This window comes from Ailuropoda melanoleuca, chromosome 13 (genome assembly GCF_002007445.2).
Source record: "Ailuropoda melanoleuca isolate Jingjing chromosome 13, ASM200744v2, whole genome shotgun sequence".
Taxonomy (NCBI): Eukaryota; Metazoa; Chordata; class Mammalia; order Carnivora; family Ursidae; genus Ailuropoda; species Ailuropoda melanoleuca.
Window position 1 is genome coordinate 61500095 of NC_048230.1, and position 695 is coordinate 61500789.

A 695-nucleotide genomic window follows, 5' to 3' on the forward strand; every position below is an offset into this window, starting at 1 on the left:
CCGGGAACCGGCAGGCGTCGTTAGGCCGGGAACGCGCACGCGCGCTCCCACCACCCCGCGCGCACTCCCGCGGCCCCGCGTCGCCGCCATCTTGGAGGCCCTGCCACGCGGCGCCGCGGCCTTGGCCCTCTTCCGTCCGGCGGGCCCCGCCGCCGCCAGACCCGGGGCGTTGCGGGCGGACGCGGGCGCTCAGGCCCGACTCACCCATTTTTGAGGTCTATTTCGAGGAGGCGGCCATAGCCACTGAAAAAACGCTGGATGTCCTTCTCCCGGACGTTGTAGCTAAGGCGTCCTATGTAGACGCGCGGCATGTCCGTGGCGGGCAGGGGCCCCGAAGGCTGGCTGTCGGAATGGCGGACCGCAAGGCAAAAGCCGCGGTGCGGGTGCGGGGACGGCGAAAACCCGAACACGCGCCTCACACCGCAGCGGCGGCCGAGTCCAGCCACACAATGGTGCGCGCGCGCCAGGGCTGCGCTATAAGGGCGGGCGAGCTGGGGGCGGGGTCGACGCGTGACGTCAGCGCGCAGCACGTACCCCCCCCCGCGCTGTAGCCCTAGGCTCGGGGGTGACTTGCAGGTCCACTGCTCTCGAGGTGTCGGGGAAGTGCGGTTCTGCTCGCTCACAGTGTTTTTAACGCCCATCTTTCTAAGCGCAGTGTCCCGTCGTCGAGCCACAGACTTGTCTTCTAATTTGTA

The 695-nt window shown here is 68.9% G+C and overlaps 1 protein-coding gene across 1 annotated transcript in view; it reads right to left on the reverse strand.

Annotated features, from left to right (window-relative positions):
• The window catches only part of SRSF6 (serine and arginine rich splicing factor 6), a 3808-nt gene extending 3340 nt beyond the window's left edge, over positions 1 to 468 (reverse strand). The window contains exon 1 of the mRNA XM_011222580.3: positions 203 to 468. Coding sequence (XP_011220882.1) covers positions 203 to 311 — 109 coding nt within the window. The 5' untranslated portion in view covers positions 312 to 468. The remainder of the gene's footprint in view (positions 1 to 202) is intronic.
• Between the last annotated feature and the right edge of the window lie 227 nt (positions 469 to 695).